This window comes from Opisthorchis viverrini (genome assembly GCF_000715545.1).
Source record: "Opisthorchis viverrini unplaced genomic scaffold opera_v5_147, whole genome shotgun sequence".
In the NCBI taxonomy this organism is placed as follows: Eukaryota; Metazoa; Platyhelminthes; class Trematoda; order Opisthorchiida; family Opisthorchiidae; genus Opisthorchis; species Opisthorchis viverrini.
Window position 1 is genome coordinate 1,079,689 of NW_008751803.1, and position 22,574 is coordinate 1,102,262.

The 22,574-nt window shown below is 46.8% G+C and overlaps 1 protein-coding gene across 1 annotated transcript in view; it reads left to right on the plus strand.

Moving 5' to 3' along the window:
* Positions 1-21,163: 21,163 nt before the first annotated feature.
* The window catches only part of T265_06803 (hypothetical protein), a gene marked incomplete at both ends in the record, with an annotated part of 5,074 nt that continues 3,663 nt past the window's right edge, over positions 21,164-22,574 (plus strand). The window contains one exon of the mRNA XM_009172168.1: positions 21,164-21,217. Coding sequence (XP_009170432.1) covers positions 21,164-21,217 — 54 coding nt within the window. The remainder of the gene's footprint in view (positions 21,218-22,574) is intronic.

A 22,574-nucleotide genomic window follows, 5' to 3' on the forward strand; every position in this document is an offset into this window, starting at 1 on the left:
CTTTCAAATAAATCATGGTTGTACGGCAGTGAAGCATCGGTGTTGAACAGTGATGTCATGCTGTCGATGATGACGACGCCGACAGTCTGCCAGACTAACAATCGAGCCCATGCACTGCAGCGAGCCATCAAGTATCACAGAAAGGGCCGTGGGTCCAAAAAAGAGTTGAGACCCTCTTTCGACCGACATGATAAATTATCACTGACTGACGGATGCGCTTTGTTCTAAGAACGCCCCATCATCACAAAGGAGCAGGTTGGTTTGAACTGGATGAGGCAGCCACGAATTCGGCGGTTCTAGGGAGAGTAGAGGTTAAAGCTGACTAGTCGATCTGAGTAGGGGAGATGGAGAAGTGTTCAGTACTGGTGGTTCTACGTTGAACTTTCTCCAGTGTCGTTGCATCGCGCTTGCGCTAAGTGATCCATACCTTGCTGCAGTCTACCAAGTAGAGTGTTATAAGAGAGGTCGACCAACAATGGAATACGAAATGTGGCAATCGTTGGTATCGGTAGATGCAAAACAGCCAGATAGGCTAAAAAGGAGAATGCGACGTGTTAGTTGGATGTATCGGTAAGCTGGCAGCCCTCACCAAGTGTACACAGAGAAGCACAAGAACAGGATTATTAGCTTATTCTCCGAGCTCCAGAACACGTGGAGGCGAGGGAGACAACAACAGAATTCGGGGGTACAACATATACCCATACAAAGGGTGTTGGTTATTGAGAAGGATTCTCGATCTCCTCTCGATGGTATTCAAGAATGTCTTCATGTTCTCATTTGATTACCGCCGCTGCTTTTGAAAGTAGACAAGAGAGACTGCAACTGATGATGGCGCGCAGTTGGACGTCTCTCGGCATATTACGGTAGACTCCCTGGCTGTACAAGCGCGGTGTCGGGGAGGATTTTCACCTGACCTCACTCGTCAAACCGATTCGCTGTTTTTTGCATCTATTGATACCAACGATTACCACATTGCGTGTTCCATTATTGGTCGGCCTCTCTTATAACACTCTACTTGGTAGACTGCAGCAAGGTATGGATCACTTAGCGCAAGCGCGATGCAACGACACTGGAGAAAGTTCAACGTAGAACCACCAGTACTGAACACTTCTCCATCTCCCCTACTCAGATCGACTAGTCAGCTTTAACCTCTACTCTCCCTAGAACCGCCGAATTCGTGGCTGCCTCATCCAGTTCAAACCAACCTGCTCCTTTGTGATGATGGGGCGTTCTTAGAACAAAGCGCATCCGTCAGTCAGTGATAATTTATCATGTCGGTCGAAAGAGGGTCTCAGCTCTTTTTTTGGGAATATCACTATTATCACAACTGTTCGATTCTTCATTTTTGTGACCTATGAGTAGCTTATGAAAGGCTACGTAGGATTTTAATAATAAATAGAACCTTAATTTGGTTTATATGCACTGCAACGGCGCTTTTAAGGGGTTGTTCCAGTCGCTCTCCATCTGGCTGCTATCCTCAGAAAATCCACACAATGAGTTGGGTATTTTCATACAGGCAGAGATGCCACACCTAACCTGCACGCGAATGGCCGAAAGGAGGGACGATGGACGGTCCACAATCAAGGCGACCTCTGATTGGCCGGGAGCATGGATTCAACTTCAAATCATGGTCAAGTATCCGTCGCTGGCGGCTCTCAATATTCGCACAATGGAATTGAATTTTCGAAGGCTATTGCATGTCCCTGATGGACTAAAGCAATCGGGCAGTTGAGTTCAGAGTGATAATCCAAATTTTCAAGCCCCTTAGGCATCACAGGGTCTCAGCGATGCTGGGAAATTATTCCACCAGAATTTTCCGCTAGAAGCATGATTGCTTCGTTGGACAATGAAATTTGGTGAGCTGCAAAAATATGAATGTAGATCAGGCCAGTTTTTGGTTTAAGCACAAGTGCAACGAAATGCAACTTTTTGGCGCGAAACGTCCAACTCCATTTGTAAAGTTCTTGCAGCTAAGAGTGCGGCCAATTGGCCTACTGAACTGCAGTTGCCACTGACGCGTCCAGGACATGTCCCGGATTCATGGATTGATACACACGATCAAGGTTTACAACCAGGCTTCTCGGGTTAGGCTCGTTCTTGTTGTTCAGCAGCTTCCACCTACTTGAAAGGCATAAGCTCCATAAGTTCTCAGTAGCATGCCAACGCGAGGACTTACATAAGAAAGCGTCCCATATTTCTTTGAACCGGATGCCAGACGCAGCGTGAACGAATGCCAGAGGAAGGTTATTCTACGAGTTATCTAACCAAAATGAGAAAGGCCACCGCCCAATAAACGTGCGCGCTCCAAGCCTGAATAACTTCCTACAACGTATTTTGATAAAAATACTGGATTTATTTCACATCTTGTAGGGAGCATAAAAATTGAGGCATTATCTGGCTGTTGCAGTTTGAACGTGGTGTCAAAACCATGGCAGAGGGGCGGGTGAAACCAAGAAGACGTGCTTATCACTTGATAAATACTCAAAATGTGGAAAACAAAAATTAGAGGAGTGCAGCAGTAGGCACGACTCTTTCTGTCATGAAGCTTGCTGACTTGAAACAAAATGAAAACCACTGCTGACAATGGTTGAGTTTGGGATTGGTTTTGCTGGTTAGACCAATAAAAGCTCTAGAGGGGGTTATTGGCGAATCTGTCTTAAAAATACGGTTTACATTAAAATTGGATGTACTTACTAGGGACGCTGTCGGACGGAAATCAATTGAAAAAGTCATTTGGGAATGAAAATTTAGTGGTAACCACAGGGGTAGGGAAATCGATCAATTTGTGGGCGGGGCACAAAACCTGAATAGTTAAATCTAAATGTAGGGTTCAGCCCATTAGACCATATATATAGGTGGTTGGAGCCAGGCAGACTCTCCGTTCATGGTTGCAAGTAAGTTGGCGTGGGTATACAGTTGATGGTTGGAACGGTTGCAAGTGTCGTAAGACCGAGTATGAAAATTCTGTGTTCTCACTGATATATGTCAGTCTCAGGACAGCCTCGTGACGGACGTCGACGTAGAGATGATCATAAAGTGGATGGGCACTACTGTGGTAGTTAGTTTCCGGTTAGACAAACGGATTAGCACAAACAGATCCAGGCCAATGTATAATTGTGGGTTAGTTCGGTTCATTTCATTTCACGCGGATAGACCAGGTAAAATGGAAATGGCTATATGGGGTCTTTGGGGAAGCCACTGCCAAAGCTTGGGAAGAGGGGAGAATGAGATGAGATCAATGGAGATTGGTGAATGAAGAGAGGTATCGGGTAAGATAGTGTTCATTGGTAGAAGAACATGGACTGCGATGACAGCAAGTCTGAAAAGGCTATGCAATGGCGGGTTTATGTTGGCTGACCTAGCTGCCAGGGAATAACTGAGGTAGGTTGGCTTAGATTGGCAAAGATTGGCTTCACTTACAGTATGAAATCTCCAAAAAATCCCAAATCTCCTCACACTAATAATAACTGACGTTTCCGAGAGAACGGAACAGAGAACAGAGAGAACAGAACACCTTGATTTTGCTCGATGAGTTTGTGGTGGAACAAGAGGCTAAAGGTTATCATCTCACGCTTTGCACTGGGCGTTAGTCTAGCGAAAGGCGTGAGGTCCTTATATGGGGTCTTTGGGGAAGCCACTGCCAAAGCTTGGGAAGAGGGGGGAATGAGTTGAGATCAATGGAGATTATTGGATGAAGAGAGGTATCGGGTAAGATAGTGTTCATTGGTAGAAGAACATGGACTGCGATGACAGCAAGTCTGAAACGGCTATGCAATGGCGGGTTTATGTTGGCTGACCTAGCTGCCAGGGAATAACTGAGGTAGGTTGGCTTAGATTGGCAAAGATTGGCTTCACTTCACTTACAAAATCACCAAAAAATCCCAAATCTCCTCACACTAATAATAACTGACGTTTCCGAGAGAACGGAACAGAGAACAGAGAGAACAGAACACCTTGATTTCGCTCGATGAGTTTGTGGTGGCACAAGAGGCTAAAGGTTATCATCTCACGCTTTGCACTGGGCGTTAGTCTAGCGAAAGGCGTGAGGTCCTGGCAGGTGTGCTTGCGTAATTTTGGGAAAGTGGAGAGTTGGCTTGTATGGTAACGCGCAGGAGGCCATCTATTGGACAATCAGTTAAGGTCAGTTACATGGTGAGTTAGACATGGACCAGTGATAGTTGTTAGCTCACTTCCAGAGCCCCATAATAGGGATTTCCTTGAGCAAGGGGGCAACAGACAAGAAACTGTTAGGAGATAGCTTTCGTGATACTGGTTAAGTAATGCGAGAGTATGCGCCACAGCCACTGAATCACCGCTCCCAGCTCCGAACAACGAGTGGTCAATCGCCAAGAGTTACCAACAGACTAGCTTTCAGAGAATGAAATGATGATCATTTTTTATGCGCACGTGATCACCTCTGACAAATTGAAGGAGGGACGTGGGTCTTCTATCCGACGAAGTGCAATAGGTGTGGTGCAACCCCAATGAAAATGGCAACAGCTGTCCACGACCATTCTAGCCGTACTTTCAGGATACTGAAATCACAAGAAGGCACTTTTCTTTGCCTGTATTTCGTAGCTTTTCCAGCAATTCCGAGCACTCAGCCAGAGGCAGACAACAAAGTTGCCCTTTCGTGGATCTCATGAACTATAAGCCAGCCTCAGAACCACCGGCGATGAGTGGATCACTTGCGCTACGTAGCGTGATACCCCACAGAGGACAACTACTCCTCTGGGGCGTACCCAACCCCCACACGAGATTTTCATCCCTCGTTCATGCTGCCGGATCTGCACCATGATAAGCCACCAAGCAGGCACCCTTGCGTCTTGTTAAGCAAAAATAACTCCAGACATCAGTCATTATACACAGTTAAGGGAAGGCCATGTCAATAAAAACAGCCCAGTCAGTTTGAAGAAGCTAAGAGCAAACAGCCGCTGAAAGAGGCGATAACGGACTAGGTAAATGGGGCAGCAGCGTGCACTTCGGTTACTTGGGGTGGCTAACAGACGATGAAGCTTTGGCGTGAACCACCATGTCACGTAGCGTGCTCCACTAAGTAATGTGTGTAGCTGAATGGGTAGGGGAGCCGAACAAGAGTTTCCTCCAGTGTGCATCTTTAGACCAACCATATTGTGTGCAAGTCCTGCATGAGATCAAAAGATGTCGTGTGGTTCTCAAGAGTGGGGAGCTATGGTGTCATCTTGGTTTATATTAGTTAATTTTTGGCAAGGCAACGCACCAAACAATAAACAAATCTAACAGGGCAACACAATGATTGAGCTGGATCTGAAAGAAAGAGACAAACGTCGTATGCGTAAGCAGCCTCGTGGCCAAAGGCGAAGAAAGTAACGAGATCACTGACGGTGAACGTGGAAACGACGGAGGCGGCGGGCGTTCCATTCTCTTGGAAACAAAGCTGCACTTTAGGGTACAGATGTAGTTGTAGTAAGCAAAATTCCTTCATAGGAGACTGGCACGAGAGTGATCAATGGCCAGGAACACTCAGACTGGAACCTGCCACATCTAAATTTTAACACAAGACGGTCCACGTCGATAAGTACGCATGCTAGAACCAAGTAACGGGTCAGTTAGGATAAGGGTACCGTAGTCAGTTTTGTAAACTCATCGGTAGATCAGTCAATGCGGAAGGCCCAGACTTAACACGAGGCTCCTCAGCCAAAAAGGATTCAGCCCAAATGTCAAGGAGCTGGACGATGTAGTGGTGCGGGAGACGCAGGGGAAGAGGATTTAGCAAATGAGTGGTGCACACTCAACACGGCAATCCAGCATGCCCCCAAATACTGTGAGGTAAACTCAGGTTCCAGAAAGGGCCTTGCGCGCTATCCAAAGATGGCCAGTAAACGTGGTTGCTCTGAAATGGCTGATGAGTGAAAGCTCGGAGCTTGCACGGTTTAGCCAGTTTGTACTAGGTATGTCGGGAAAGCTGAAGACGCAGAAGTACCTAAAACCTAATTTCATTCACTTCGGAAGCAAAAGAGTCAAAAGTGTATTGACAATGAGCGTCCCATGATGAACCTAAAATCGCTGCGGGAGTGCTGGTACATGAGATCGGTGGAAGGGGACCATTGTTAGGGGACAAGAGTGATAACGAATTCGGATCAGGCTGAACGTTAGGTAAAGTAGAGGCGGAGTTACCGACCGGGAATGTGTAAGCCATCCTAATGTCGTCATCCTTAAAAATGTGGATCCATTAGTAGTCAATTCACGGACAGTGTTGATGTACACCAAGAACATTCGGTGGCAATTGACTACCCCGGATGACTCTGCTGGTGGTGGGAAGAGGAGATGTGGAGAGATTCCCTAGTTCTGTAACCTGAGTTCTCCCAGTTATGTAACAGCCAAACGCAGAAGCGTGTCACTAACAATTGTGGATCGTAGGTTAATAAAGGAGAGCACCGTGGAGTCTTAGTCAAACGCCTCGCCAATGACTAGGTCGATAAGAGCAATGCACAGTCCGGAATCGTAACCAGACGAAATATGGTTGAACAAATCTACCTGCATGTTGTAACTGAACACAGGCAATAAGTCCATAGTGTCGACAGATAGCACTCTTTGTAGCGAGCAGGTAATCCATGGCATGGAGCTTATTAAGGCACTCTAAGCTGCGGGAGAGCAAGCAAATGTGATTGATGTGACGAAAGCTAGCTGGAGCAGCCTGTATACCTGAATTATAATGTGAGTGGTTGGTATGGAGCTCCCACTATGCCAGTGACTGTGCGGGTTTCAAAGAGATTGGGATGATAGCTGAGATGTCCGTGCCACATTCTTTTAGGATGAGCCAGGACGTACCGTTGGTGCCTGTGAAGTTGAAGTCTTCTGGGTGGTCGCGGGAAAAAGTAAAGTCAGGTAAATTAACTCAAACTTTGGGGCTAATGCAATCAAAAGTTGTAGTTATTACGGAACCAGTTGGGGGGTAATGAGTAGAAAGGCTCGATGCATAAGACACAGTGCAGCTGGTGAAGTAGGAGCCCGGCGATTCTACGATATCAGCAGAGTCAGAAGGGGGCTTCCCGTCAGTGATCATAATATTTAGAATTTCAGACGAATTGGAGAGGCAAAGCCTGTAAAATGCGCGCCACAGCGTCTTGGATTAAAGGAAATGGACCACAGCGGTAGACTTCTGGCGTTTTCCGAAAGCTAGTTTGCTAGTAGTAACCTCAGTCGTGAGTCTTCTTAACTAGAATAAGAAGAGAGGTTATGGGCTTCACGGAAAAGCTCATGATCCCCCTTAAGTTTATGGCTTAGAACAGGTAAGCGTGTGGATTCACGACATACGGGAATACAGGAAGCTCTCATGGAAGCAAAAAGGTGAAGAGATGATAGTGAATGACCATAACAAATGTCAGCCTCGTTTTGGGCGCCCCGAGGTAGAACGTTCTTTGTGCGCCACCAGGTTGCGCGATCATTAGTGATGTGAAGGGGGAGAGGTGGAATAATTTATTGGTGCCTGAGAATAAGGCACTGTGACTTATCTTGATGGATGCGGGGACAACTACGCAGAGTTTGGGGATCCGTAGACGACGAGTTAAAACCGCGTTAGGTTATCTTTCATGATGGCCGTATCCACGACATCAGAGGACAGCTGAATAGAAGCAACGGGATTGAGGCGACGCGAGCTGGACTGGCCGGTGGGATTTCTAAGAGAGAGGAGATGAATGGGCAAAGCAGGAGAACTAAAAGGGCGGGGTTGCAGATAGACAAACGAACCAATTTAGGATGATAAAAAAAGACTTACAGTAGAAGATGCTAGGTAAATAGAGGAAACAGGATGCAGCGATGAAGCTGGTGGTGTAATCAATCACCCAAATGGGGTTACCCCATTTGGAGTGTATCGGAATCCTCTGCTTTGGTTGTTGCCATGGAAGTGGCTTTTGTATGGAGACATGAGTAAATGGTCGGAAAGCTGCAAGTGGCTGCGGAAGAGGTGGAGGCTGCAGATGCGTGTACAACTTTGAAAAAAGGCGGCTCATGCACATAGTGGAGAGGGGGCCGTATGGCGGAGTTTGATGAAGGCAAGAAGTAGGGGTTGGTTGTGGGTTAGCGAATCTGTCAGAGACTTGGCTTGTACGGTTTGAAGGGCCACAAGTAGGAAATGATCGAGTTTGCATAAAAGGTTAAAAGCTATGGACACCAAGAGTTAGTGTTGGAAGGGACGTTACGATGCCAGGCTTTGGCAGAGGGTGTTTGAGCACAAGGGAGCGAATTAGTGGGGATACATAGGGTGTCATTAGGTTGGACTGCATGGCACAAGATCCCGTGCTGTCGCCCACGACTACGGCCTCAAGTCGAGGCTGATGAATTGTTATTGAGGTCGGAGCGAACGTAAGCAGATGCCCAAGGGTGGAAATGGGGGCTCACGTATATGTGCCTTCGGTGCGGGGTTTAAATCCGACAGGCTAGCACGTGTGGCATTGGGGCGCTTTCTAGCGAATCTGTCAGAGACTTGGCTTGTACGGTTTGAAGGGCCACAAGTAGGAAATGATCGAGTTTGCATAAAAGGTTAAAAGCTATGGACACCAAGAGTTAGTGTTGGAAGGGACGTCACGATGCCAGGCTTTGGCAGAGGGTGTTTGAGCACAAGGGAGCGAATTAGTGGGGATACATAGGGTGTCATTAGGTTGGACTGCATGGCACAAGATCCCGTGCTGTCGCCCACGACTACGGCCTCAAGTCGAGGCTGATGAATTGTTGTTGAGGTCGGAGCGAACGTAAGCAGATGCCCAAGGGTAGAAATGGGGGCTCACGTATATGTGCCGTCGGTGCGGGGTTTAAATCCGACAGGCTAGCACGTGTGGCACTGGGGCGCTTTCAGAGGACTGCGTTTGCAGTCTGCTGCAAGCGTTGTCGTCCCTAAACCGTATTAATATTGGTTACTGCACAGAGAACTTTTGCTTCCGAAGCCGTCGAACTGTGCAGACAGTGTCGAGCACGTTGCATGCCGTCAAACAGAAGTATTTGGGAGACTGAGCTGGATAGCGTAAGAGATATTGTATATTAGGACCCAATAACAAAATTCAAGTCACTATAAACAACCCAAGGAAAATCTTACCAAAAAGAACTTGTTTTGTAAGATTTGACAGATTGCATGTTGCATCAGGTGGCTGCTGTCTCAAATCCGCTGGCTATTAAACGTGAATCAACGTGCCTAAAATCCCCCCTGGAATATTACTGCCTCCATAGAAAATTGATGTTTACCTACGCCTTGTTTGACGAGGATTTGGCAGACATGTTTTTCCTCGCTGATCCAAATACTACACGGCAAGGACATGCTAATAAGGTTCTCAGGCTCTGGGAGCGCACTTTTATTGAGCAGCAGTGTTTCCAAATTCGGGTAGTTTATGCGTGAAACAACCATACTCCAGCGGTTCTATATGTTGCATCTAGAACCTTTTAAAGGCTTTTGTGCCTGCAAGCTTACTGTCTAGTTATTAGACTATAATGAACTGTGCCACAACCTCTGTTCATTATTGCCTTTCAGGTGAAAGGAAGCTCGTAAGAAATAGAAACATGCACGCTCCGGGAGGGTTGTTTGCAGTCCTCAGTAGTGCGTGTCAGTCCATGGGTACGTGCATCCGTTAATTCACTATTTCGGCACCAGAGTAATATCAGCATCCGGGTCTGTGGATTTGTGGTCGCCGTGAAAATTTATATTTCTACGCTAATAAGCATGGGAAGCACCTGAAAAAGGGCGTTCAATAGAACCCTGTGAGGGTCTTCGAAGGACACTCGGCAGACCACAGAACGAGATTCTGTTTTCCCATAAGCTGTTTTATCAAGTTTATCACTGGTAACTACAATTGCTGTACCAACTTACTCTATTTTCCGACCTCAACGAAACCGCCAAAATTGGAGGCCGCAGTTTTGCTCGTTTTTTTGCCATTTCAAAGTTCGCATTGTACAACTTAGTTCTGTCTTATGGGCTGAGAAGTTCTGGACAGTCAGTCTTCTTTCTTGCTGGCTGATGTGCTTTTCCTTTGACCACTTATCGTCAGAAGGATTAAGCGGAAATCTGTCTTCAAAGCGCAGAACCGCGGTGGTGTCCATTGGAGAGAATTCCTTGGTCTTACCACATACTTAATACATGCAAGCATCCGTTCGACGATTCCCTAGCCATCCACTCATGTATTCTGTCAATGATTATTGGACGTGGTTTGGCTATCAGCTACTTTCCCCAAAAACTATCAACAGCTGTTTTCATGTGACAGTAGTCCCGCTTGAATTTAAAGCAAATATTCCACGTAAATTTTCTCATGGGTATTTGCTCTCACATTTCTTCAGTAACGCAATTCTAGCCTTCCCCCAAACATTTCAGAATGGCATAAGAGTATCTGTGTCAGTACGGTTCCAACATCGCTCATACGCTTCATGATTTTATCCCTTCCAGATGACCGGTAGGATAACTCCATTTCGGCGCCGTCCAGTCTTTTCAACAATAATCACTACCATTTTGCCGCGATCTTTGCGTCTTTTTTCTTGACCTGAGTACATGCTTTTATTCTCTTCTGGCTTAAACACGATGAAACTTTACCGTAAAATTTCCAGCCGAAGACCTTTAAAATAATCACATTGCCTTGTAGAGGTCCATGTTCTTGCCGGGCATCATCTTCACCTCCTATCTATTCTAAACACTACCATTTTGGTGGTTGGTTCACATACCATCAGAAGGTTTTTAAAACTACAGACCTCCTTCAACATTTCGCCCCCTGCAACAGGACCGTTAAACGTGATCTTTCCAATAAGCTCTTTCTGCAGCTGTAATCAGCCCGCTCAATGCAGAGCTGCTTGTTCCGTAGCTGTTTCTTTGTTATAAGGACTGACGTAAACCACCATCCAAGTCACCCAGTTTTGAACATCCACTAAAATAATGCCCCGGATTTATATTATCTTTAGAGTGACTAAAATTTACTCCGATATATTTTGTTTCCATGTTCATCCAGCTCAAAACGTCTTTACTTTTACACTTTTTTGCGCTCCATACAGGAGTGAACATGCCAGCCTATGCTCTGATAATGAGTGTTTTCTCTTGCTAGAACACAGCCACGCGCATGCATCTGCGGGTGAAAAAAGTTTGACAGTTATATACTTGAGTGGTAAACAGAAGGCCAACAGCTATCGGTCGGCGAATGTCGTTTTTCCGTACATGTTTGAAGCAAATGGCTGAAGGCAAAGAATACAACTACCCTTAACCATTTGGCCTGTGCAAACGCATGGACAAAGGGTCTATCGGGACACACAATGCGCCAGAGAAAAAACTCATTATAGAAAAGGATGGACTTGGGTGTGAGAGGAGGGTTTCTCTACGAGAGCATGTTGGATGAGCAAGCAGATGTACACCACACACAGTTGCTGCAAGCAGCATAATGTGAAACGATGCAAAAATGGACAAGAAATGGTGTGGAACCAATGAGTGCTGATTCCCCACCAGAGCATGGATGGAGCAGAGACAATTGAATGCTGCCGTCATTTTTGGGGAAAATATTTGGAAGGAGACCGCCGATATTGTGCATGAAGATGTGAGAACATTCCACACACAATGCCAGTTTATTTACCCTGCCATAGAAAAGCAGCACAGCTCTGGAGAATATACGCTTTGTACTTTTGTGACGGGGAGTGGTCGCCTTGTTTTATTTCATTCGCAAGAGTCCCAGCAACTACGATACCAACCGATCTGAGCTGCTGCCCACCTGATGGAATCGATTTCTTAAGAAAGTGTTTGGAAGTTTGCCATTTCATAGTTAGAAATATCCGGCCGAGAGGTTATCTTGCAACTTCTCAGTATAGGTGGTTTGTCTAAACGAACAAATCTTAAAGGCCACCTGTTACGCCGAATTGGGAGAAGGCGAATGGTTATCGTAGGATATCGCAAATTGAGCTAAATTATGAATATATTAAAAAAAGCGCAATTGTGAGCTAGTTCTGCGGCGGTAATCAATTATGCAACTTGCTGGAGCCAACACTCTTCTGGTGAACGAAAGCTACGTCGGAATTTCGCTCCTGCAACCAAATTGGGTCTTGAATTTACCAATCGGCTTAACGGAAGAGGAACCACGTGTTTTTGGACCATGCGGATAGCTGCTCCGGGTAACCATCTATGCAGAAACAATCAGTACATTCGGAGACTCGTGCTAGGCATTAGGAATGTAGGTCTTCAGATGAAAAAATGTTCCGGCAAGTCGAGGTTCTGGTGCATCACTTGATCAGTGTGGAAGCTTTAAGGCCGTTGATTCATAACCAACTGGGCACATGGAAATTACGAAGATCATATCGGAAATCTAAACGAACTTAGCTGGCACACATGACTAATATGAAGCTATTTAATCAACTGGCCTTCGCGCCCACCTACCCATGTCTAACCTTAGAGGTCGAAGGTTCAAAGTGTACGATGTTCAAAGTTATATTTTAGTGGCCGTCTTGAGCAGTAAATATTTCCTGAGAAAAAGCCCACCCGCTTGGTGGGCAGTTTTTATTGAGCTATTGACGCGTTGAAATGAGAAGAACATATCAAAGTATTACTATGAGGTGGTCAAAGTAGGGGCAAAACAAACACCATAAGGTAAACACTTTGTTGACGATATTCTCGTAGAATCTAGTTTACACAACGCCATATCCAGTGGCTGATTCACACAGCTTAGTGCTCAATGAAAATAAAGGCTCAAGAAAAACGAGACTTACATTGGATTCATGAGGTCTCATCAAGAGACGGACAGTCTGAACACGACGGGCATTGCATAGGTCACTCGAAATCATCGTTGTCAATTTTTCTTTTGCTGGCGCTATACAGCGTTAGTCCTATTATTATGCCAGTTACCCGCGGGGGTCAGTTAGCTATGCCTTGAAGCCGAAAATGCGGAAGTATGCAGACTTCCGGGGCACATTGCGCTTGAAATACGTGCTTCAGTCTAGGTCAACATTACCCCTCGTTGCGATCAAGCATATCTTTGCGTTTTTTGAACGGCCAGGGTTTGAGCTCCCAAAATGGATTATGCGTCTGCGGAACCAACTTTGGTAAAACTTCGAAAAGCATCGCCGCACTGCGGGCAAGGTTCACCATCATAGCACTCAACGTGATGTGATCCGTTGCACACCAGTTGTCACTAGCACTAGTCGGTTGGACACAGGTTACCGAAAAGCCGTATTCTATGCCCGTGGGCCACCATTTTGGTTGAAGTGCGGCGTCGTCGATCACCGGCCCTGAGTTATAGATATTGCAGAAGGTCTTGGTCCAGGCAATCGACTGTCTAATGACGGTTGTGGCCTCCTTGGTTTTGAACGCCGGCAGTTTATCCGCCACCCATAGGCCGCTTGCGCAGGTCGTCAAATCTTTCAGCGGTGGTTCTGGAAAGATTTCAAGGGATATATATTGTTTCGGTATGTTAAAATCTGCCAGCAACCGTTAATGAACGGGGATGCAACCCTAGAAAACATCAACAAAGAATGTTACTTACTGTTTGGAAAAAGCTAGTCTCTGAATACAGAGGACAGATATATGAAGAGGATCTACATCACCTGGTGGAAGCGGCATGTGCATTCTCCAGCGCAGGTATTAAGCGTCTGGTATCGCCTGGGTGTTTGCACAAAATGCTATCAGTTAGTTAGCGCAGATTGAACTCACCTTAGTTGTTCCGACGCTACGAAAGCGCGGCCATGGAGGTTGAGGTTCCAAGTGCGCCAGAAGTGGGGTACATACATGCGCAGTCATTGGACGGACAACACTATGGACGATGCCATTGCCATCAAGGATTTCGCCTCAATCGCAGTGGTATGACGCATGCGTCTCATATTCCCGCATGAACCACTCGGCATGCCAAGGCAGGCTATGATGTGGGATAGTTGTCGGCTGTTCGAAGAGTGTTTGTGACTAAAAATATATGGGTGTTTTCGGGTACAAACCAGCTACCTTATAGCTATTTCGAACTAGGGGTGGCGCGGCATGACAGCATGACATAGACAAACACTAGTCTCATTGCCTGCATTTGTGCGGCCAACTTGTCCTTGACAAACCAATTCACCCGATACTGTTCATCGACTATCACCCAGGACAAGGCAAACAGTTTACACATGAATGCAAACGGTTCGCTTTCTCTGAGGTTATACATGCCGGAAGTCCGGCATCCGCGCCGTCAGTGATTAAGAACAAACCAAGATCAACACAACTCAACAAAAAGGGCTTGTCGCTTGTGTTTCATCGGCTTGGCTATCTACGTGAAGCGTCGGGACGGTGCAATCTGCCGACATCCACAGGAACATATGTAGCTATAGTGCGCATGTCTTGGGTAGTATGAAATTTGAGATTCATTGGCCAGAAATAGCGCAATTCACACCACAGCTCTGGATAATTAAGCTGGACCCCTGCTCGTTAGCCGTCGATTTAACGGAAGCCTATCGCACAAACACCTGGTCGCCTAATAATTTTATGCTCCCGGATAATAAGAGGTACGGTAGGGATGAATTCTGTGGCTCCCTGGACAATAAAGGAACTGGATAACCAGTGCAGAGTTTACTGCTTGTAATAGGCCAATGCGCTAAAGTTGCTTGCTACTTTTGTTTCCACAAATTCCTGTTGGTCGGTCTGACCAAATCCTGCATTTATAGTACACCAAAGTGCGAGGGAAAATAGCTCAGGAGCATCGAATATTGCATCGTTGTTCTTCGTGCATCCAATTGACGCGTTCTCAATCAACGTAGAAGGATGAAAACCGGACGCGAAAGAAAAAGGCAACAAACTTATCTAAGGTTACAACTGAAGCCGTTCCACAGCAAATTTAAAACAGGGGTACACATCAACAAACAAAGAGATGGATTTTAATAGCTGAGGGCTAATCCATGCAGCAACTACCTGAAATGAGAAGACATTTTGCTTGATAAAAAAGTGCGCTCTGAGCTTGAAAATCCTCCTACCAGGTCCCCGCCGTGTGTGCTGGGTCAACGGCGGAAAACACACCGACCAAATCTCGTTCAAACAAGGCATAAGTAAGTACTACGGCTCCTCTGAGGCAACGATACTCCGGTGGAAGGAGATCAAACATCGCGAGACGCGTTTCATAGTCCACCGTTTTAGGGCCAGTAACCACTTTTGTAGCAGCTCGTTGTACACGCTCAATGAGAACTGCGTCCTTTTTGCGTCCTGAGCAGACAACTTGGTTGGCGGTCAGAAGTAGGCCCCATAGAGTATTTGGAAGTCCATGCGAGTAATAAGCGAGAAGGTGCCCCGAACCATCCGAAGAATGGCAAGTGCCTTTTGAGTCGATTTCTCATGGTGCAGTAAGAAGAACAAGTTTGAAGAGAGGCAGATATCCAAATCCCTTTTGCCACCTATCCTCGTGGTGTCTTCTAGTCCGTTCTCACCATGCACGATAAAGGCGTTCGCTGAGTCCCCTCCGAACGGCACATGGATGCACCTTTCGTCATTCAGAGGAAGGTAACAGTCCAACGACCACTCCTTTGCAGCGTCTAGAAGGTACTGGCATTTGAACTCCGGAATTTCAATTTGTCCGCGAAAGTTACACATGAGTTTTTAAGAACGTTTGAATGTTCGTTGACGTGGATCAGACAGCTACTTATGTAAACATAAAAATTTGTTCCACAGATTGAGGTTTCGAAAAGCGAGTGTTTTGCGGCTAAGGGGCGGCTATTGACCGTCCACTTGCAATATACTCGCACAGTTTTTCGACCGATCAACCTGACTAGGCTTTGGCCAATCAAAACCCGAGGACGGGCTGAGTTCGATGCAAAGTGCCGATTCCCTTGACTTCATATGGCGGTCTGGATACGAAGATTGGTTAAATGTGTGCGCATTAGCGGTATACTGTTCAAGGCGCGCTTTGCTACATTTTATGGAGTATACACTGAATGCCCGAACACAATGCGCGTCTGATCACGTCAGAACTCTCGAAGCACGGAGATACATATGCGCAAGGTATAACTATGGATTCCGACGGATATGACAAACAGGCAATGACCACTTTTTGGCTTGTAAGACCCTTTTATGGGCATCTGCAGACCAACTTCACAGTAACGACTATCCAGTCACACAAGAATCCCTCCCTGTACTTCCTATTGCTGCGGGTTGTGAATTACCAGAGTCCAGTAGCGGGAAGCGACTGGGGAGTGTTGAAGCAGTCATCCTAATCTCTGTGTTTGCATATCGAATTCGTCCTCGATATAGTATGCGCGCTAAGGATGAATGTGGGGCAGTGCTTATCCGAAGGGTTCACGGCAGTTCATGTGGATGGAGAGCAGAAAGAAACTTCATGAGCCTAGGTGCAGTAAGGAAGGCTGTACATCACCAGTGCTTGCCTATGCATAAACTAAAATGATAGGCGTTGTATGCTACACTGGTTCATAGCGTACATCGATGTCGGGCGTGTTCAGTCTTGTAAACGTCGTCCATAATCGCACTTTCGGAAACCTGGCTCACACCATGGCTGACGAGGAGATAGAGATAGATGGCTACTCTTTTTCTAACTGGTTTAAAAGGCGGGAGGGCTTGTGGGGTTGCTTTGTATTCGTACACGTCCCTGTTCATCCCGGTTGTCCTCTCTGGTATCACTCCTGCATTTCTTTGCGATGCACTGTGGATTCGAATACCGCTGCGTGGGATAGATTATCTTCTCACCGTGGCCTACCGCTGCCCCTGGAGTCTTCCGGAAGATGACCCATTCCTCATACCCTTGAGCAACTCTCCAGCTACCAATCCACAATTCTCTTGCTGGTAGGTGATTTCAACGCCCCCACGGCCTCCTGGATAGAGCTCCAGCGCGTCGGGTCTGGCGGACATTTTCCAGCGGCGCTGACCAAAGTCGTTCAACAGAGCGCGTGGACTGAACATGTCGCACCCACCAGACACCGCACAGACCAACCAAATCCCTCCTGGATTTGGCCATCACCAACGAAAGACACTTTGTTAACCAGGTGTCGATTAAAGCTCCATTGAGATATAATGGCCACTGTGTGCTGACCTTTGATTTCGTGTGCTTCAGGGCCAGAAATCGCGAACCTCAAATGTGGATCCCAAACTTCTGCCGTGCAGACTTCTCAGGAATGCGCATTTTTCTTGATCAATTTAAACTGGGACCAAATTCATTGGAAGAGTTATACAAGACCATTGTCCAGAGAGTTCACAAGGCTGACCGGATGTTCGTCTAAAAAAGCACGCAGTCGGGTGGACTGCAAGGTACCTAAAAGGATTCGGCATCTTTTGGAAAGGAAGTCTCAATTATCTTTCAAAAAGTTGAGTACAGGAGACGAGATGAGCTGGCGTTTCGCAAAATTCGGAACCCGTGTAAGTCAGAAATCCGCCAATGGAACATCCAAAAACAAGCCGCCATAGTAAACCCCGCCCGGAAGAAAAAATCGAAATGTGCTGTTTAAATACATGAGACCGTCGTAGAAATCAACTGACTGCCTTCTTGAACGGCATGAACTGAAAATCCATGTGACACAAAAGGGTATCTGGAGTCTACAAATAACACTATATAGGCCTGCATTCTACCTCACTCACGGTCGGGGGCGAGATAGCCCAAGCGGTTATAGCGCGAATTTACCGACCGGAAGGTCCGTGGTTCGAACCCGACATTTGGCACTCGACTTCCTCTGTCTAGGCTTGGGCAACCTGGCAGTAGCCCAGCCCTCGTGCTTCCTCCGGGCGGCATGCCGGCTAGGCACCGGAAGGGTGTTACAGCTGAGCAATTTTTTTATTTTTACCTCACGCTCAGTTTTTTCAAGGCGTAACTACGAACGACCTCTAACCAACTGCTCTTCACGGAAGAGTACACTCGTCAGCTCTTGCATAAGGCAAACCCGTTCTGCGCGTTGGGGCCAGGTGTGTTTCATCCAAGGAGGAAGGAAACGTCGTTCACACTGGCAAAGTATTTCTAACTGGTGTTTCGTCAGTCGGTTGACAAAGTCAACTTTCCCTCTGCTTGAAAAAAGCGATTTTCACGCCTGTCTACAAAACTGGTGACCGACTGTCGCCCGGTAGTTACAGGCTTATTAATTAATCCCTAGCTTATTGTGAAAGATGATGGAGCGCATTCTGAAGCGGACCATCCTAGATTGCCTTACTACCAACAACTTGATATCACCAGTTCAGCACGGATTTCTCCCAAACCGTCCTCGCGTGATGAATATGCTCGTATTTTTGGACTGCTTAACCCAAGCTGAGTAGGAGGGATTTACATGGGATGCCATATTTTTCGGCTTCTCAAAATCACCTGATCGGGTCCTGTTGCTCCACAAACTCGAGTCTTATCGGATTCAATTAGAAATTCTACGTTGGAAAGCATTCCCATCAGACAGAACATCCTGAGTGAAACTGGGGTCGACCTACTCTTTGGCACCGGTCTCCATTAGAGTTTATCAAGGTTCTATTTTGGGACCGTTTCTGAAACCGATCTATGTCAATGAACTTTCAAACGGACGACTTGAAATTCCGGAGTTCAAATGCCAGTACCTTCTAGACGCTGCAAAGGAGTGGTCGTTGGACTGTTACCTTCCTCTGAATGACGAAAGGTGCATCCATGTGCCGTTCGGAGGGGACTCAGCGAACGCCTTTATCGTGCATGGTGAGAACGGACTAGAAGACACCACGAGGATAGGTGGCAAAAGGGATTTGGATATCTGCCTCTCTTCAAACTTGTTCTTCTTACTGCACCATGAGAAATCGACTCAAAAGGCACTTGCCATTCTTCGGATGGTTCGGGGCACCTTCTCGCTTATTACTCGCATGGACTTCCAAATACTCTATGGGGCCTACTTCTGACCGCCAACCAAGTTGTCTGCTCAGGACGCAAAAAGGACGCAGTTCTCATTGAGCGTGTACAACGAGCTGCTACAAAAGTGGTTACTGGCCCTAAAACGGTGGACTATGAAACGCGTCTCGCGATGTTTGATCTCCTTCCACCGGAGTATCGTTGCCTCAGAGGAGCCGTAGTACTTACTTATGCCTTGTTTGAACGAGATTTGGTCGGTGTGTTTTCCGCCGTTGACCCAGCACACACGGCGGGGACCTGGTAGGAGGATTTTCAAGCTCAGAGCGCACTTTTTTATCAAGCAAAATGTCTTCTCATTTCAGGTAGTTGCTGTGTGGAATAGCCTTTCTCCGATGGTTGTCCTCGCCATGGCAAACCTACTGCCCCGCGCTGAGAATTTAGAGAGGAGTGCAGCGCTTTTTTTCGCTTGTGGCTTTCAGGTGAACGTTAGCCGCTGAACGACAAGACCAAAACGACCATTGGAAACTTGGACGAATGCCTCGATCCTGTATGTCAATACAGAAATCCGTCAAGGAGGATCTGCTTGCTGGAAAGTGCAGCCAAGTTTGTCGGGCTCCGATGCTTGAAGATTGAATTCGAGAACTCCGATGCTGTCCGCGCCGGTGAACCTGCAGGTGTTGCAGGCAAGACCGGTGGAAGAATGTCTATTTGTCCTGATGGTTGGGTCCACATTGAGGGTCATTAATGCGGTTGGGTGAAGGGGAGGAAAGCATGTGAAGGAGGAAGAAGCGAGGCCTCATCAGTGGCTTGTTTCCCCTTGCCAGCCCCGCTTTATGCAGCGAGTGAGGCACTCGGGTGTTTTGACCACCGTGACGGTCGATGTGGCATGAGGTCATTTGTAAATGCGTTCTATACAGACTGGGATACTGCTAGGACAGGATTATGGTCTCCCACTAAAGACTGGCTTGAGAGCCTGACCGAAAATTAGTGGTGTTTGGGAGAAAATGACAACGCATTACACAAATCACCACATATTCTCGCACACTTCTAACCATATGCCAGTCTGATATGGGAGGCCTTGAATGTTTAACGTACATTCCCCAGTATAGCTCACTGGGTCATGGAGGCACGCAAACCCCTACGTCATGGTGGGACCCGGCCTCTTCGTGATGGAGACGATGTATCTACTGGTATCGACTCTTACCGGGAAGTACTATCTGCGAACCTGCAAGGTGCTGTTCACTTTACTTGTGGTAACTTGGATGGATTTATTGAATCGATCTTCCCGATGAACACCATTAAATAGATATAAACACTGGATCTTGAACGAAACTCCAAAATTGGTCATAGCTTGGACACGTATTGCTCCCGGTCGAGAGTAGAAATCTGAACCGCCAGACTTCAGGTAAAAAAAGAGCATCGGTCTGGATCGACAGGCTTGGAAAATCCATAAAGCTAAGGAGATGGAGGGAGACAAGATCTGAGAATGTGAGTAAAGTATACCGCCTGGGACGCGTAATGGGCCCAAAGAGATCTTTAGTGAGTGAAACAATAACTGACAACAGTGACTCGTTTATCACCGGATTGAACACTTTAAATAACAGTAATAAGTAATAGTAGTAATAATAAACGTCCAGCCTCCTCTCACTGGCTAGCTGCTATGCCACCCGGGGAAAGCACGTGGACTGGGATACTGCCAGGTCGCTCAAGCTTAGACAGGCAGGGTTGGGATGTAGAGGTCAGGTTCGAACCACGGACCTTCCGGTCAGTGAATCCGCATTCTAACCACTGAAGTCTAACAACCGGCCAGTTGCATTAACTGTTTTGGATTCCCGACCCGCAACGGAGCTCTGGACTGTGAACTTGGAGCCGCCGGTGGCTTTGAAAATCAGCAAATACCTTCACCCTCGAGCGTCATGAGCTGCTTGTCCAACCTATTTTCTTTTATCTGGGTGGAGTAGACCGTGGCAGTCAGTACGCCTTAGCCGGTCGAAGTACCCATTCCGAAAAAGCTCGCAGAGAATGTGGCAACCACAGAGGAATTAGCTGGACCCAATCTTAGCTTGGCTGTTTCCATTGCTTATTTACATCGTCTCATGAGAGCACTGAATTCGTGGTCCGAAATCAGCAAACAGGGTCACCACCGACTGGAGACTATAGGATGCACCCCCACACCGTCAAGTTTTGGGGCGACAGCATGCCTATAAGCTTCATAAAATCACGTTGTTCCTGTCCTTCAAAAGCGTGTCCGATTCCGTCGAATCTTCTCAAAACGACCGTACAAAAGGCTGCCATAGAAGTCGTGAAAATCATTACTTTGTATTCAAAAACTTATGAGTGCATGGAGAGGTCCCTAAGAGCTTTCCTACGACTAGTTGTGTCCGGCAAGGGTATTTACTCGCTTTGTTCTTGTTTGTTTTGTTAATAATGGGATGATGAGACAAACTCGAGAGGATCTTCAAACCCCAGGTGTCCAGATCCTTCAAGTGAGAACCTTGTCGAACTGGAATTTCCAAATGGCTTCGCTCTCGTTTTTGAATGGCAGACGCTCAGGCATCGTTAAAAATGTTGACTAATGTCGTCCAATCTTTCGGCACCCACAAAGCGCAATGTAGTCTGTGAACATGTCTCAGAATTGAATGAGTAATATTGGAAGTCCTGGAATATTGTACGTAACTACTGCATTAGCTCTGATAATAGCTAGCTTCGAAGAAGTTAGAATATAAAAAGCAGATTTTCCTCTGTCAGTTCGCACTACTTGTGGCATATCACTGAACTTCATAGGACGAGATAGCTCGGCGATTAAAGCACCAAACTTACCGACCGGAATGTCCGTGGTTTGAACTTAATCCCGTCGTCTCAACGGCTGTCGTTTTATTTCCATTATAGGGACTTATTCAAATATATTGGCGTGGCTGTATGACAGTGAAGCATCAGTATTCCGTGTTGTAAGTGACGATGACGATGGTTCTGGCTGGCCGACACCCGGACTTTTCAGGACCACTCCTCTGGTCCGTAGCCGGTTTAACGTGCATCCGTCCAATCAATATGATCGGTTATTCTGATAGGTTCACCTCTTGAGAGACGTCATGTTATACAGTGCGTGCGATCACAGTGACCCTGTGTTAGGGATGACGTGGGTGGGGGTATAAGGACTGAGGTGTAGGGTCCGGCAGGCAGTGAGCGGAAGATGTGGTGACAAACTGCTCCTGGCGGAGTGTTATTTTGAGCCACCACGAAACACTGAGCTGCCGAGCCACCATCCTTGCTACCTGCTTTCATGTGGACACTCGTGTTCTGGTGGGCGACTTTTCCGAGTAATTAAGGCCTCAAGAAACTGGCCAAGGGTGCTGTTCCAGTGTTGCATCCGGAATAAGTAAAAACTATCCCTCCATTAGGTTCTCAACTACAGTCTAAACAATCCACCATTACTGTCATCCTATGTGGTAATTCAATGGCCAGTTTGTAGTTATCGAACACCGGACATCTCACAATATAGCGCAAGATTTCCTGATGCGCATGCCAACAGCTAGATGGTCAACTGTTGCACTGCCGAGCCATCAGAAGGAGCATGGGGTCTGGAATACTGTCAGGTTGCCCAAGCCTAGACAGGGTGAGTTGAGAGGCAGAGCTCGGGCTCGAACCAGCACCCTCCGGTTAGTAAATTCGCGCTTTAACTACTAAGCCATCTTACCTCCAACAGTCAGAAGCTGTTTTTAATCATCATCATCATCATCGGCCATCTTACAACAGTCAGAAGCTGTTTTTAATCATCATCATCATCATCGACAGCATGACATCAGTGTTCAACACCGATGCTTCACTGCCTGCCGACCATGACTT